Raw genomic sequence first — 14,985 nt, forward strand, 5'->3', positions numbered from 1 at the left:
ATACAAACTAAACAATGATTTCCATATTCAGTTAGTTCAATTCAATTAGTTCATATTTGATTCAAAGAAGAAATGCAGTGAGTAAAACAGCTTTTTTCAAATCATTCACATCGACAACAACAACTAAATCACATATGAATTAACATAAAATGCTCTCATTTCATTTCAGTTTTGTTTTAAATTCAGAGCAGTCAATGTTCTGTCCTTTGTATATTAATCTAAATAACAAAACTACCTGGATAAATCTTTCACTTTTGAGATACATTAAAAATTCAACCTTGTTCCAGGCTCACAGTAACTTATCGATACCGTAGTGCATTTTCCATAGCTTAAAAGTGCATAAAGGAGTTTGCGCGTTTTATGCGAAACAGCGCCCCCTGCAGGCCTTGGGTGTAATGCAGCTTAGTGAAAAACTCGTGCCTGTGGCTTGCGTGCATGGAAGAGAGGAACATCTTCCTCACTCTTTTAGTAACGCTCGAGTAAAATGTAAGTTTCTTTTAACCTGGTGGAGTCTGTGCTGAAGCTGTGGCAGTGCTAGAAGCCAGTCTTTTCTCACTTTCTGGAAGATCCTGCTCAGTTGTTGCTCACGAAGCATCTGGCGGAGTAATGGCGGACAAAACGTAACCTAAGCAGCCGGAGCGCGCATTACGTCATTCCTTTCAAATTCTCCCTAAAAAAAGTCTGGTGCCGGACCGGCACTGCAACTTTCAAGGGACAATTTAGCGCCGTTAGAGGTACTTGTAATGAATATGTCAGGGCACATTGTACACATCATTTTTAAAGTTGAAAAACTCCAAAATGCACCTTTAAGGTAAAAAAAACCAAACTTTAAATATAAACATTCTCATCATCAATCATGCAGTATTGTGTCAGTAAAAGCAAAGACAAATTAGCTAATAAGACACATTAGAAAAGAATGAAAAGAGTAAAAGTTAAATGGTGAAAAGACAGGAGGATCTCCTCTGTTCTCTGGAAGAAAACCCTGTCAGGCTGAGGAGGGCACAGAAGATGAAGGATATCTCGAAAATGCTTACTAAGATTTACCTATCATGTATAATAACTTCGTTTTGCTGAGACACTGATATGAGTGTTTCTGAAGATATAAATCACATTAAAAAGGGAAACGCAGCAGTGAACCACCCTCCTCTCTTCAGGCCACTGCAACACAGGTGATTATGTTGTCAGAGGCTCTTTATATCAACTTCAGCTATTTACTGCAGTCAGTGAGCAAATATTGGACTCCCTTTGGCTCCCTCTCTTCAACTATCTTCTTTGTGTTCATCTGTCTTGTGAGGGACTCCATTCACAAGTCTTAGTGTGTTTTTTCCTTCTTTGTCCTTTTGAAGCTTTAATGTGTCTTTCCTCCTTCGGGTCTGCATTACCAGCTGTGGCTGTAAGTGACACTTTGGTAATCTTGTGTATCCCCATGTTCACTGGCATCAACGTCTCTTTGTTGATTTTGTCTTTCATCTTCATCTCCTCCAGCCTCTTCAGAGTTCATCTCAAACTGACTGCTGCGACTGGAACTGACTGTCTTGTTAGTCAGCCTCATCAGTCGTGGAACTAGCTGATGTGAAAGAGTCATGGCTTCTGTCGTGGAATTTTATTTTAAAAAGTATCCTAGGCCAGTCACGGTGCAAAAAACCCCACAAACATATATTCCAGAAAAAACGTAAAATCCTCAAGTATATCCACTCTTGGTTCTTGAAGTCTTCCATCGTAGTTCTCCTCAGAAAAATCAGGCAGAGTCAGAGTCAGAATGCAAAAGGAGGACTTTATTCCCAAAAACACCTCCTGGCAGTCAGGCCGACCAAAAGAACTGACGCGTCGATCGCTCTCCGCTCCATCTATTTATACTATTTCTTGGGAGTTTGTTGCTTCTCAATTGATTCTTCGTCAAAACACAATTGCTCAAAACCATTCGTTGAGTCTTAGTTGAGTCTTCGTCAAGACACAATCACTCAAAACCATTCGTTGCTTCTCAGTTGACTCTTCCCCCCTCCCCACAAATGTCAATGTCCGTGACCCCTTGGGAGGCCCTCTCAGCCTCCATCAAGTCTCCATCAAGTCTTTCCAAATGCCAGGTGTTGTGCAACAAATCATAGTGTTACATTTCTTGTCCAATGAGCCTCATTTGCACCAGAGGGAGACAGAGAGAGAATTGACCTGTAGTCTTAACTTTAAAAAAACAAACTGTCCAGCTACCAAGAGGCTGCCGTAAAAATGAAACATGACAGGCTGGCGAACAGAAAAAGGATACATGTCTTTTCTACACCTGCGTCTACTAGCATACTATAACTCACAGAGACATGCATTACATGAACAACAGTAAATAACATAATATAATAAGCATGATGTAAAGAATATTATAAAATTATTCTACACTTCCTTGTGTTGAGCTTGTTGGACTCCCAAGCTACTGATTGCGACAGAGCGTCAGACCGTTCAGCTGCGTCGGACGGGGGGGTGGGGCGTCGGACCGCGGGGCCACATGTTCGCGACTGACATGTGTCATCGGACCGGAAGTGGGCGGCACCGTGCGGGCTTCCGCTAATGGCGGCATAGATGAACTGGATAAAGCATACATCATGGAGGGGCGGACTACAGGACGCGCGGCGGGGTCCAGCGGCTCCCCCTGGTAACGCCCCTGGTTTGAAGGGTCCGGTGCAGGTGGAGATGGTGGTTTGGGAGTATGAGGTGGTTTACCAGGAGGAGAATTGATCTCTTTTTCTGAAACAGTGGTGGGAAAAATATAAGCATATTAGCATAAACATTGCTTATAACTATAAGCTTCTTATAACTGGTTAGCAGAAATAACTCTTCATGACGGTCTGTGCTCCTCTGAGCTTCACTGTTCCCCCGTTACCTTGCCCATAATGTCACAAACTTGTAACAGGACTATTTAGATTAAAGGTGCATATACAGGATATATACACTTTTTTGTTTGTTTTTAAAAATGGTGAGTAATTTAGTGAGGAAAATACCAGTGAATAACAAACTCTGAAGGTAAATGAAGACCTTGAGACGAGGAGAAGGGACACAGAGCATCTCTAAAGTCTTCACTGATCACAGCCTTATTCCAAAATGGATCATTTTACTTCCTCAAAATTCTGCATGCAAAACCCCATAATGACAACATGAAAGACGCTTTCTGAAAATATTGACACATTTCTAACATATCACTGCTCACTCCTACGGTTCCAGTATAGAAAGTGGTATTATTGGAAATAATGCTGGCTTGTTCTCACACTGTTCTGACAGCTCAGCTGTTCCTTCCTACTGACAGGATCAACCCTCCATCACCACTGGCTCCTGCTCTGCTTCTGACATTAAATCACATAATGATCTAAATTCTCAGCGCAAATCTCCCCTTTTTATAGAGTCTTCTAATCAGTTTGGTCAGTTCCATTAATGTAGAGCTGAACATCAAGTATCTCCAGGCCATGTTTCACATGGAGCAGGGCTGCACTGTACTCTTCATCAGTAATATATTACTTGAAAGTCAATGGCTGCGCAACACTGGCCAGTGCAAGTGATATTTTACTTTCCCAACACTGATCTTCATTATAGTCAAAACAATAATATGATCGATCCTGTGATCAGTCCTACCTGCCCCCTCTGGACTGCTGCTTGGTGCTGGTCCTTCTTTCCCAGGCTCTGAACTGTGAGCTGCTTTTTTTTTTTGTTTGTGTTCAGGACTCGGGGAGTCTGTGTGCTTAATAATACCATCTGACTGTTTTTTGTCCCCCAAGCTTGACTCTCCAGCAGTGTTTTGTGAAGGTTCTTCACTGTCTGGAGGAGGAGAATCGATGCCTTTATCTGAAACAGTGGTGGGAAAAACAGAAGCATATTAGCTTAAACATTGCGCATAACTATCAGCTTCTTATAACTGGTTAGCAGAAATAACTCTTCATGCCGGTCTGCGTTCTGACCTGAGTTTGCACTATCAACCTGTTCACTGTCATCAACATATCTTTGTTCATCTTGTCTTTCATCTTCATTTCCTCCAGCCTCTTCAGAGTTATTCCCAAACTGACTGCTGCTCCTGGAACTGACTTTGTCTTTTTTGTCAGCTGCATCCATCGTGGAATCAATTGATGTGAAGGAGTCATGGCTTCCTTGTCTTGAGCTTAGTCGACTCCCAGGCCCTTCTTGATCGTCTTCAGTATTTTTTTTCTCTTCTTGTTTGCTGTTCTCTGGGTAGGATTCTTTTTCTGTCTGTCCTGAAGTTTGCATCTCTGTTGGAGAGTCTCCGACTCCATCAGCAGCCAGACTCTTCTCTGAGTCTTTGGCGTCTCCAGGTGTTGGATTTACAGGGACCTGGTCCTCTTGTTGACCAGCAGGTTTCTCTTTTGTGTCACTTGCCTCGTTGTCGCTGGTTGACTGACTGTTAGACACAGTGTTGTCCTTTTCTGCCTGATTAGCAGCTGCTGCATCTGCAACATTTGGGAACTGAAATATATGAGGGCTTTCAGGTTTTGACCCTTGGAGAACCTCCCTCTGCTGTTTTCCTTCCTCCAAGCTCGACTCTCCACCAGTGCTTTGTGGAACTTCTGCACTGACTTGATCCAAGTTGTTGTCTTTATCAATGCCATCCTCATCATGTATGTTTGAAGGGTCCGGTGCAGGTAGAGACGGTGGTTTGGGAGTACGAGGTGGTTTACCAGAAGGGGAATTGATCTCTTTATCTGAAACGGTGGTGGGAAAAATAGAAGCATATTAGCATAAACATTGTGTATAACTATAAGCTTCTTATAACTGGTTAGCAGAAATAACTCTTCATGACGGTCTGTGCTACTCTGAGCTTCACTGTTCCCCCGTTCCCTTACCCATAATGTCACAAACTTGTAACAGGACGATTTAGAGTAAAGGTGCATATTTAGACATGTCTTTTTATTCTGTTGCTTTTGAGAATGGTTAGTAATTTAATTAGAAAAATAACAGTGAATAACAAACTCTGAAGGTAAATGAAGACCTTGAGATGAGGAGAAGGGACACAGAGCATCTCTAAAGTCTTCACTGTTCACAACCTTATTCTAAAATGGATCATTTTACATCCTCAAAATTCTGCATACAACACCCCATAATGACAACGCGAAAGACATTTTCCCAAAATATTAACAAATTGCTCAAAGATAAAAACCTAAGAACTCCTTGGTCTTCATGACTGCTTCATGCTCTGGCTGCACTGTCAGCAGAGGGACCTTAGAGAGCTGAATTCTCCACAGCTGGACTCCAGTGAAGCTGGAGAAACTTCTCAGTGGAAACTGGAGGCACCTGAGCTCAAAACTGTGAAAACTTTTGTATTTCTTCATTGTTGTTGCTTATCTTAATACATTTGGGGAAAAAAAACTTAATTTTATCATCACGTGTGTAAAATTGTCAGGATAAAAAGAATCACATCCATTCTGAATTAACGCTGTGAAGCAAGAAAATGTAGAAAAAGACGAACACTGTGGATAGTTTTCAGACGCACTGCAGTCTGAGGAAAACAAGCAGAATCTATGAGCCTTTAGGATACACAATGTTGGATTTTATACTGTTATAGACAGATTAGATTAGATAGTCAGATAAAAAGATAGACAGACACACACACACTGTACATATACGTCAAACACTGAGGATTTACCTTTATTATCTGGTAATGTCTAAAAATAAATAATTATTACCTATCTTCTGTTGAAAGATTTGCATAGTTTTCTTCACATCAACTGTAAGAAGAGACAAAACAGAAAAAAGAAGCTTCACACAGTGCAACAAAAATGATTATATTTAGTGAATCTATGTTTTTTTCAAAAGCTGGTTGTTGTGAAATTATGTCACAGTCAGTGAAAAAAAACCCATTCCAAAACAGAAAAATCAAAAATAATATATTCACAGAATACTCAGTACACTGAGGAAGAAAAGATTCAGTTCTTACCACTTGCAAAGTTCTTACCTGACTCTGTGTCGTCGTTCTCTTCAGCAAAGCCTGCTGATTGCGTAGGAGACTGAAAGTTGGACTGCGTATTCAGTAAAGGATTTTGTTCAGGGTCACTTCTGTTTTGTTCTGAAACACAAATCATCATCTGAGCAGAAAGGAGAGATCTCAACTTAAACAAGTCACACAAATTGTTTTACTCTAAAGTGTTGGGATAGTCAACTGACTCATCTCATCAGTTTATTGACAGACCTTCACCTTAAATAATTGTCTGAGATGTTTAATAGTTACTTGTTAATTTATAAGTTAGGAAAACACCAAAGGCTCTAATTTGACGGCGCAACTTGGCGATGATCACCGGCGGAGGCAGCGCATTCCTATTTTCGACAGGCGCAGAAGATTGTGTCTGGCCGGTCCGCTGCACTTGCGCCGAGATGGGCGTGGCGGCGCACCAGGGGGAGGGGTCGACAGAATCAGCTGGGCTCAGTGAGAGTTTAGTGCAGAAGGTGTGATGCCTGGTTCACACAGGACGCGGAGGCGGCGCGCACGGACGCGCCGTGCACCGAGTTTCGGATCGGCGCCCCTGTTAACCGATCTGACGGTTCACACAGGACGCGCGGCGACGCGCCGTGGAGCGCGGCCGCGTCGCTCCTCTCTATTTTCTCCGCGAGCGCCGTAAAGTAAAGTTGGACAGAGCAGATCGCACCACACAGGACGTCGGGAACGGAAAATACGAGAGAATCTGGTCAATTTTCAAATTAAAATAAAGTAAAATAACAAATTATGTTGCTTTTCGGTTTTCCTTTTCAGATAAACACACACACACACACACACACACACACACACACACACACACACACACACACACACACACAGGGAGAGAGGGCAAGAGAGAGAGAGAGCGAGGCAGAGATTCACGTGATGTAAATGAGACACAGGAGGGGGGGGGGCAGAGCTCTCCACAGGTTACCAAAAGTCACAATCACATCAGGTAGACAGAGATAAAGCGCTCGTAAATGTGGAAAACTGAAAGAAGGCAGAAACAACCGATCACTGCCGGGCTCAGTCGATGTCTGACCGGCGCGCGGAGCGCAGCAGAAGTCGCATCCTGTGTGAACAGCCAAGCGCCTGCGCGCTGCCGCTGCGCTCGCGGCGCAGTGCCTCCGCGTCCTGTGTGAATCAGGCGTGAGCAGGCTGGGGAGCGGAGGATCTGATGACACTGACAGCTTGTCAGTGTCGTGAAAGATATTCACAGAATCACTCATGAAGCACATAATTGTTTTTATTATCTTCTTTAGCACTAGAACAGCCAAAATGGTCTGACAGACTGTTTGGGTTTTTGGAATTCAAATAAATCTGTTAAAATAATTCCCCTATCCTCTAATTCTTTGACTTTTCCTAAATATGTGTCTTGTATGTTTTTCTGAAGCAAATAAGGTCCTAACAATGACACAAATAATATTACAAAGCATTTATACCTCCAAAGGCCAACAGCGTCTCACAGACTGCTGATAAAAAAAAGACGCACTTCACGGGGCTTTTTTTTTCTGCTATTGATTTGTTTTGGTTCATGCGCGCATCTGAACAGGGAGCTAGCTCTGACAGCAGACAATCAGACAGATGACCAAAAATATCAAGCAAATCCCAAAAGAAAGACAATAAAAACAGGAATAAATAAGAGATATAAGGTGGAAGAAGCTTTAGCAAGGATACAGGAGGTCAGTGAGGGGGAATCGGATGGCGGAGACGTGTCGGACATCAGCGATCTTGACTGGAGTGAAGAGGAGGAACGTTCTGAATCAGAGTCAGAACAGGCACGCGCCAAACAGCGAAACAAATGTAATCCTGCCCCAAAAATGCCTGACAGACCTCCAGCTGCTGTACAGTCCAGCGTAGAACCTGCAGTGGCGCATGAAGCGCTCACGCGTCACTTCCAGGTCGAGAATTACTGTAGGCTGCTGTCAATTTACAACTAAATAATAATAACATAAAATGCTGTAAAAAAAAAAAATAAACTAATGTAATAAAATTAAACACAACAGTGAACATGGTAGTTGACAGCAGAAGCACTGGCCCAGCGACTCCAGAGGTGCCAATTACAGATTCAGGTAAAATATTATATCCTCCATCCAAGTACAACAAACCATGTATTTTTCGTTTCCAAAAATTAATTTTAGAACGAACATATTTTCTGAATAAATACCTTTGTCCTGTGGAGCCTGCAGTCCCAGAATCAAATGAGCAGAGTCAGGATGGGACCGTGTGGGAAGGTGTCCGTCCTGGTGCGCAGCCGGGGAGACTTATTTTACTAATTTCAATATGCTTTTGATTATTATTGACGGTTAATAATACAACTTTTTTATGTGTGTTGGAGTGTGTGTGCATGTTTATCAGGGACACGAGTGCGCAGAGTGTCAGTGAGAGGTAACGCTGCGCAAATGCGCACTGTAAAAAGTTAAATAAAATTTGAAACTTGATTTGAGGCATTGATAAAGCAGACATGAGGCATTAAAAGGTTTGCTGATCCTCTTGGCTTAATATTTTGTTTATTTATCTTATTTTCGCGCTAGGTTTCGACTGCTGTCGATCTTCCTCAGGCAAAGAACCAACAAAAAAAAAACACAAAAAAAAAGAGAAAGAAAGAAAGAAAAGAAAAGAAAAAGAAACCACACGCGAAAATGGTTTCAAGTGGGTCAGTGTACAATTCGGCCGGGCCCAGAGCAGGATACGTTGTCTCTACAGAGCTGTGACACCAACTCTGTCATCATGAATGAGTCGAAAATGAGGGACTCTCTGCTTTGCGTCGCCTCATTCATGCATGAACAGTCTCTATTTTGTGCTCGGAAGATCTCTCAGGTCATTTTGAACCGGCTTAAAGAAAATCCTTCATATGGACAACCAGTCCGTTTGTCACTAGAGCTGACCAACACACTCCACGCAATGACAGCGGCTTCATTCAGTTGACTGATCTGATTAAAAAAATAAAATGAACATATTGCAGGCGCGGAACTATGTGGATCCCGCACGGCTGAATATGCATGCGTTGAACAGCGTAAAAAACAGGTGAATCATCATTTCTACCTGTGATTTTGAAGAGGAAACCCGCACGGTGTCAGAAGTTGTTTCACACCATCGGACCAAAACATGGTTCGGACAGTCTTGGGCAGGCTCTTAGTGTGTTTTATTGATCTTGCATCTTGTCACGACGCATTTGCTACAGTCATGCACCTGTCAGTTTGCCTCGTCTTTCTTTGTGAATGAATAGTGCCGTGTGTAAAAGCGCGCACTGTATGTAAAGACCTCGGCGGAGCCGATCGGCGCTCTGAAAGAAGTATTAGCCTGTAAATGTGTCTGCATTGTTATTTCATTTGTCTGGTTCCCCAAGCTCTTCAAGAGATTATTTATTTCAAAATACCTTCATATACATTGTTGCTTCACTATGGTTTAGTATTGAGGCCAGGAAATAAAATGTATTTCATCATGTTAATATAGCAGTGTCCTTTGCTGCAGTGCATTTGAAAAAAGGAGAGGTGTTCATTTGATTGGTCAAATTACTCTCAGCTGGGTTAAACCCACTTTCTCTCCTCCCTCTTGCGCCACCTGCGCCAGTGGGCGGGATGGAGGCGGGACTGCGCCTGGTTCACGAAATTAGGACAATTTTCTGGACACGCCCCATTGACTTTATCCGCCGACGGCGAACTTTGCGCTCCGCTGACAGCGGGCGGACTCGGCGCAGTCTACGAAGCCAGAGCCCCAAGTGTTCAAACCCTTTGGAAATGTGGGAACTGTTTCTGAAACAAGTGTGATGTGGCTGTCTGTCACAAAATCAGAAATCCCTTTAAATTTGTTATTATTCCCAGTTCTGAAATCAGTCCATACATTGTCATCCTCTCCAATTAAAAGCATCTTTGTAGCTGAATATGAACTTTTGACAACCTGAACATTATAATTGTTGTCAAAGCACAGTTTGGTCATCATGGCGAAACTAAATAACAATAAACTCTGACTATGTCTATCGGTCAGCTGTCTTCAGTTCCTGGACAATATCATATTTAAACCTGCTTCTCTGAGCATCATGTTTTACCTGGTTTATGTTGTCTTTGTTTCAGGAATAGCAGCAGCCCCAAAACCACCAGAAGGACAGCAATGACAGCAACAAAACAGCCGACAATGATCCCAGTTAAATTAGTCTCTGCACAGAAACACAAAAATCAAAGTCATACACATCTCCATGCATTAAACTAACATTGGCGAAACACTGAAAAAGAGACATTTATTTCATTATGATTAGTGATCATACAGCAGAGATAAACATTTCATTTCCTTTTATACACCACATTAAAAAAGATTTTTGTTACAGCTGTCAGTGTCACCGTGTGTCCTGTAACTAATCTCTGCAAAAATCTCTGCAAATTACTGTCTGAAAACATATTTACTGGAATGATAAAACTCTACATCCGATATATCACCCAGGTGGGGCGACAGTAGCTCATTTGGTAGAGCAGGTCATCTTATAACCGGAAGGTTGGCGGCTCGATCCTTGCTCTTGCAGGTGTAAAACTGTCGTTGTGTCCTTGGGCAAGACACTTCACCCACGTTGCCTCGTGTGAGAGTGAGTGGTTGGTGGTGGTCGGAGGGGCCAATGGCGCAGATTGGCAGCCTCGCTTCCGTCAGTCTGCCCCAGGGCAGCTGTGGCTACAGTAGTAGCTTACCACCACCCAGTATGGTGTGAATGAATAATGCAATGTAAAGCGTCTTTGAGTGTCCTGAAAAGCGCTATATAAAACCAATGTGTTATTATTATTATTACATTATAAGGAGTGGTTTTCAGAGTGAAGTCTTACCAGAGTAGCAGCTCCTTGCAGAGAAAGTCGTCGTCTCTCTGGACATCGGGTTGCTCACAGTACAACTGTACTCTTCCTCATCATTCTCATCCCCCAGAGGGATTGTTAAATTTGGGCCGGGCTGCATGCTGCCACGCCAGCTCCATTCAAACTTCATTAAGGACTCAGAACGGCTGGATTCTGCAGAGCATTTCAGTGAGGCCCGGTTTCCAGATTCATCTGAGCTGGTGTCTTCTATCTCACAGGATATGGAAGGTTTGGATACTTTACCTATACAGGTGCAAGATTGTATTAATTTAAAAAAGGAACAAAAAAGATGGTGAATGCACTTCACTGAGTTTAACTTGTTTTCTGAGACACGTTTTGCTGCATTCACACACAAATATAACAGCCGCCATGCAAAGGAGCTTAAGCTTTAAGACATAACAACAATCCACTTCACCACCAAGCCAACAGCACTTTAAATGTTATAACAAGCAGCAACATTCACACATAAATGCTACAAGTTGTGTTTAAATTGTGTGGGTGGAGGAAAGAAGTAAATCAGAACTTTTAAAAGACATTAAAATTCTCCATTCAATGAAAATAAAAAAGAAATTCAATGAAATCCATTATATTATTGAATGCAGTTTGCAGAAGATTCAACATTTCTAAATCTTGTTTTTTCGTAATGTAGAATTTTGTTTTTATTTCAGACCACTTTATTTTAGTTACATTCACACTACAAGTTTTGTTGCCGTGTCAGTGTTTCAGTAATAAATCCTGGTTTCATCTAATAGAGGAAACACCCTATCCTGAAAACAAAGATTATGATATTTCATTAGATCTGGAGTTCTTATCAAATATCCACTGTAGTACCTCACTGTAAAACAATAAATCACAACAGCTGTAAATCCTATGAGAAGTCAGCTGTCTTATTCTTCTTTGCTGTATGTAGATTAATGTTGGCATCTATCAGCCTATAAATGGGGGAATGGGCATTTGTGAAGTTTAGAAACACATAGTTACTGTACTTAAAAGTATATATTAAAAAAAAAAAAACAGGAAATTAAAAAAACAGGAAAAACACTTACCAATGACCTTCAGTTTAAAAGGGAAAGATCTGAATTCTTTCTTCACAAACACCCCCAGTTCAAAGTCTCCACTGTCTTCATATCTGAGGTCGGTGATCTCCAGCTCTGCAGTGTGCCAGTCCAGTGTGATCCTATCTTTAAACGGTGGGTACTCAAGCTGCTCGTTTCTATTAAACTCCACCACTTTGTCCCTGTTGCGTTTCCACAGGATGTTATTTGCACCAGATGCCTTGATTTGTGGATTCAGAATGACCGTCTGACCCAGGAGGGCATATTTCACATTCTCTGCAGCAGCTGAACACAGGAAGAACAGAAAAATAAAAGAACAAATATCAAGATCAGATTTGGTCATGTCTTCAGTCCAGACCTCAGCAACAGGATTCCACTTTGGTAGAGATACTTGTGCCTTCTAATATAATCCAAATAAATCTGATCAGTGTTTTAACAGAACAAATACAAAACATTTAAGCACCTTGCCAGGGATGATCACTGTGCAGCAATGTGGTTTTTGATTAACGTTTTATCATCATAAAAGATAGGTCAAAGGTCATTTTTTATCCAGTCACTGCAACTCAATGAAATATTAACTAATGTGTAACAGGCCTGAACCTGCTTTTCATAGAACAACAATAATCCACGGACAAACTCACCTAAATGAAGTAAAGAGATGAAAACAGCCAGGAAATGTCCGCGAACCATTTTCCCAGAAGCAGGTGAATCTCCACAGTCTCTCCAGAGGAAGATAAATTACGACTTAATTTCACTTTCTGTCACTTTAAACGACAAATAACTCGAACTACGATCATTAACTGCCGTCTGAACAAGTCCGGACTGCCAGCAAAACACTTCTGAGAGCAGCTAATGCTGCATAATGGAGCTAAAAAGAACGAAAGAAAGAAAGAAACAAGAAGCTGCCAGACCTCCTCACGCAGTCACGTCCTTTCAGTCTGAACAGGTGAGACACCTGAGCTTCCGGTCTGGCACCGCTGAACTTTCAAAATAAGATCAAGAACTGCTTGGAAGTCGTGGACACAATCTGGAAACATAAAGTTAGAGCACAGGCTCGCGGCTCTTAAAGGAGGAATGGAAGTAACATAAAACCCAGATGTTAAAGGGTGAACAGAGGTGTTTAATAAATAAAAAGGATTACGTTACAAACGAAGGGACACAATAAGTCAAAATCAACACAAAATGAAAAAACACAAGACTACTCCAAAAAGCGATCCTTAACTCATCACCAAACAACACAAAACCACTAACTATCATCCTTTAACACAGTGCAAACACACAGATCAATTGATCACTACAGCCGAGCCAGATGAGTGAGGAGCAACAGTCACTGTAGACACAGCTGCTCCCAGAATCTTCTTCTTCTTGTTCTTTGTTGTTTAACGGTGGATGGCACCATTTCAGCAGGCGCATTACCGCCTCCTAACGCTATAGAATGGGATCAAAGAACAATCTAAATTCTATTTATCAACCCCGTTGAAACAAGGTATGAGATTCAAGCTGCGTTCACACCGCCAAGTGCTTTCCGTGATTTTGCGTCAAAAGACAATTGAAAACAAATGGGAACACGCGTTCTGGCCACGATGAGACGTGATGCGTCGGACGCAGCGCGTTGTCGCCACACGTCAGATGCGTTTTCGCGGCCTGTTGGGGCGTTGACGCGACGTGCCGCGAAAACGCGTCCGACGCTTATGTTGGGAAATCTGAACTTTGACGCGTCACGATTTTGCAGCAATCCAATCAGAGAGCGTCTCCATGGTGACGTAGGTCAGGGAGCGGGGACCGGTGAAAGCGACACTCATCCTGGCGCAGCTCCTGGAGCAAATCGTGAAACTCGCCAAACTCTGATCGTCTGTGGATAATATCGTGCACCCAGGCACGGCGTACTATCCGCTGACGGCGTCGTTGTCTGGCTTTATTAAGCAAATAAAGCCAAGTCACCCTGCTCAACAGGGTTAGCCATGATGCTAAGCTAACACAGGTAATACGGCCGGAAGCCCCGCCTTCCCACCAGACGCGACGCGTTTGACGCATTTGGTGTGAATGCAGCTTTTGGCCCCACATTGTTTAGCGTCGGACCTCAGAACTGACACACGTTCAGCTTCTCACGTTGACGCGATTTTTGACGCAAAATCGCGTTTGGTGTGAACGCAGCATAATGCATTCCGACTATATACCACACTATTCAGGGAAAACTGATGAATTCCTTCTCTACTTACAGTTTTTTTATGATTGCATAAACACTAAAAACAAAAGAATCACATACCTATCAATACCTTACACTCAAGGAGAAAAACACAGGACTAGATTTTCACCACTTTAAACACAAAGTCAGCCTCACACTTTTTGCAGAACAATATACACAGTAATTTGCAAAACACTAAACACACTTGTATACATTAGACACAGACGTATATAAAGATGCCACTTCCTTGCTATTCCACAGCACTGATGGACAAATCACCACACCCATGAGCCCACATCAGGTGTATAAACACAGGATTGTTTTATTGGGGACACACCAATCGGGTTGGAGCACTATGAAAATGCAACAGGTGTGCTGTCCTCGCGACACGTGTCTCTATGTTGCTAGACAGCCAGCGAACCAATAATGAAGGCTTCGTACACAAGGCTTGCTTTTCTTGCTTTATGAAGCTTCATGTAAAAATGTACACACGCAGGTGTATAAAAATGTGGTAACTGAAACATAAAACAGAAAATGAAATACAATTAATAACCCATACCTAGGTAGCTACACATCATACAGCAGTAACTGCCAAAACTAACGGCACAGAACTACAATTTTATACAAACAGAAAAAGAATCATGGGAACATCATGGGATTATATAAGACCTTATACACATAAATACTTAAAAAGACGATCGCTTTCCCAAGATACAAGTGCATTAGAGCAACTTTAAAATGAGAACTTTCCTGCTTCGGTTTCAGCCGTTTTTTTGCGACAAAGATTGTCTATATAGAGGAGCACTCACTCTGCAGCAGAAACACAAACGCGATCCTGTATGGTGAAGATGTCTCACTCTGTACACTTTTACCATAGCTACTTAACACATAACACAAATTCTGGTACACTTATGCACTAACAAAAAACATACTTAAAACTTTTGACTAAATCAA

General features: G+C 42.1%; 1 protein-coding gene across 1 annotated transcript; it reads right to left on the reverse strand.

The window, feature by feature from the left end:
• Positions 1-2,296: 2,296 nt before the first annotated feature.
• On the reverse strand, positions 2,297-12,667 carry LOC115402706 (uncharacterized protein DDB_G0284459-like). The gene is made up of 9 exons (XM_030111231.1): positions 12,488-12,667; positions 11,838-12,131; positions 10,765-11,034; positions 10,005-10,112; positions 5,939-6,049; positions 5,670-5,711; positions 3,933-4,688; positions 3,610-3,819; positions 2,297-2,730 (listed from the first exon to the last, which is right to left on the reverse strand). Exons 1-9 carry the CDS (start codon positions 12,534-12,536, stop codon positions 2,417-2,419), a joined length of 2,154 nt encoding a protein of 717 aa, XP_029967091.1. The 5' UTR covers positions 12,537-12,667; the 3' UTR covers positions 2,297-2,416.
• Between the last annotated feature and the right edge of the window lie 2,318 nt (positions 12,668-14,985).

This window comes from Salarias fasciatus, chromosome 16 (assembly GCF_902148845.1).
Source record: "Salarias fasciatus chromosome 16, fSalaFa1.1, whole genome shotgun sequence".
NCBI lineage: Eukaryota > Metazoa > Chordata > Actinopteri > Blenniiformes > Blenniidae > Salarias > Salarias fasciatus.